Here is a 1,987-nt window from a genome sequence, read left to right on the forward strand (position 1 = left end):
TGCTTTGTCCTGCACCCGTATCAGTAGATGTCGTTCTCATAAAAGCAATAGCAGCCTGCAGGAGTGCAGGATCTATGGCGATGGATCCTATGTCAGAGGGAGCCATTGCACACCCCTGAATCCTAAACAAATTCAAAACAAACGAACATCAACTTCAATTGACAAAACAATACGATATTTATTTAGAGATAATCCTCATTGCATTTACTGGGTTAGTAATAGGGATATCACCGTATCATCTACAGTGTTTTATTTCCCTGTAGGTGATATAATTTTTACAGTGATACAAATAGTTAACAGATAATATACAGAAAACTAATGAGTAAAGTGTAAGTGAGTGTATTGGTATACTACTCTATACGATAGATTACTATAGAATGGCAGGTGCTACTATGAGGACTGGGTGATTATAGATAATAAACCGATCATGCTCAACTTCCTAAGAATTATTTTTTCAGTAGACAATCCGCTTCCTGATTCATATTCGTTTCATATGGCACTAAATAGTGTTTGAATTCAGTCGCTACTTCTTTTTCGATGCCCCCGACGTCTAATTAAATTCAGAATAGTGGTCCACAAACAAGTGGCCCGACGAGTAAAATGGTTGCGCGCGCGAGAAATTCTGTGGCGCGGTGAGAAATTTGGTTGCGCGCGCTGAGAAAATGCCGAATTCATCCCGAGAGCCATGAGTAAATAGCGAGCAGATCAATGAAAGATAATGCTGCATCCTTGTTGCTAATCCCGCTCTTGAATCCCTCCAATTAGGGTGGCCCGTGTTGTATTGTCAGTATGATGGAAGAAGTGTAGCGATAGTATTCACAGTCCCAATGAACTCAACTCATGTCTTCCGAGCCATGAAAACCTTGAGAAGAGCTAGCTCGATACGAACGATGATACACAGTAAATCACTGTGACAGTAATCATTCTGTCTTGAGGGCTTCAGGTTAAGGCTGTACAAAAACTTACAAAATATGTGGTCGCAGATGAATGCGAAGCAAGCGTATGAGATGATCATTGTAATGCAATTGAGATTGGTAGCGTCGGTTCTTTTCATGGTAGCCTACAAAGAAAGAGACGATCCGACATCGACACCCTGGGGACCAAACGTATCCTCATCGTCGTCGGAGAGCACAGGTTGGTAGCGTCGGCTCTTTCCTACAAGGGGAATTCCGCCGATTGTGGTAGCTAGAGGCCTAGGTAGGACTTCATCACTCTCGGCAAGGGCCGAAGTCCTTAAACCGAAAATTCCGCGGCTTCTGGTAGCTAGAGGCCTAGGTAGGACTTCATCACTCTCGGCAAGGGCCGAAGCCCTTAAACCGAAAATTCCGCGGCTTCTGGTATCTAGAGGCCTAGGTAGGACTTCATCACTCTCGGCAAGGGCCGAAGTCCTTAAACCGAAAATTCCGCGGCTTCTGGTAGCTAGAGGCCTAGATAGGACTTCATCACTCTCGGCAAGGGCCGAAGCCCTTAAACCGAAAATTCCGCGGCTTCTGGTATCTAGAGGCCTAGGTAGGACTTCATCACTCTCGGCAAGGGCCGAAGTCCTTAAACCGAAAATTCCGCGGCTTCTGGTAGCTAGAGGCCTAGATAGGACTTCATCACTCTCGGCAAGGGCCGAAGCCCTTAAACCGAAAATTCCGCGGCTTCTGGTATCTAGAGGCCTAGGTAGGACTTCATCACTCTCGGCAAGGGCCGAAGCCCCTAAACCTTGTCCCAGAACAGGGATGACCGCATTCACGAGCAGAGGCAGAAGTACATATTTCGACGCGATAGACATTAGTGGCGAATTTATCTGAGTTGAAGATCACGTGGACGGAAGGTATCTTACGCTCGGAAGTGAGAATCTATTTAGCTATTCTCAATGAATCATAGTTCCAGCAGCCTCAGGCTGCTGCAGCAGCCCCTGCTGGCAGCAGGATCAGAGCACATAATGAAATTACACGCGTAATTTACGTTAATTTATCCTCGCGTCACGTCACGCGTGGCA

General features: G+C 46.0%; 1 protein-coding gene across 1 annotated transcript; it reads right to left on the reverse strand.

Moving 5' to 3' along the window:
• Positions 1-1,060: 1,060 nt before the first annotated feature.
• Pmar_PMAR013779 (hypothetical protein) lies at positions 1,061-1,777 on the reverse strand (the record flags this gene model as incomplete). The annotated part of the gene is made up of 1 exon (XM_002787223.1): positions 1,061-1,777. One exon carries the CDS (start codon positions 1,775-1,777, stop codon positions 1,061-1,063), a length of 717 nt encoding a protein of 238 aa, XP_002787269.1.
• Positions 1,778-1,987: the final 210 nt, after the last annotated feature.

The sequence above is a fragment of the Perkinsus marinus genome (genome assembly GCF_000006405.1).
Source record: "Perkinsus marinus ATCC 50983 genomic scaffold scf_1104296929856, whole genome shotgun sequence".
NCBI classification, from domain to species: Eukaryota; Perkinsozoa; order Perkinsida; family Perkinsidae; genus Perkinsus; species Perkinsus marinus.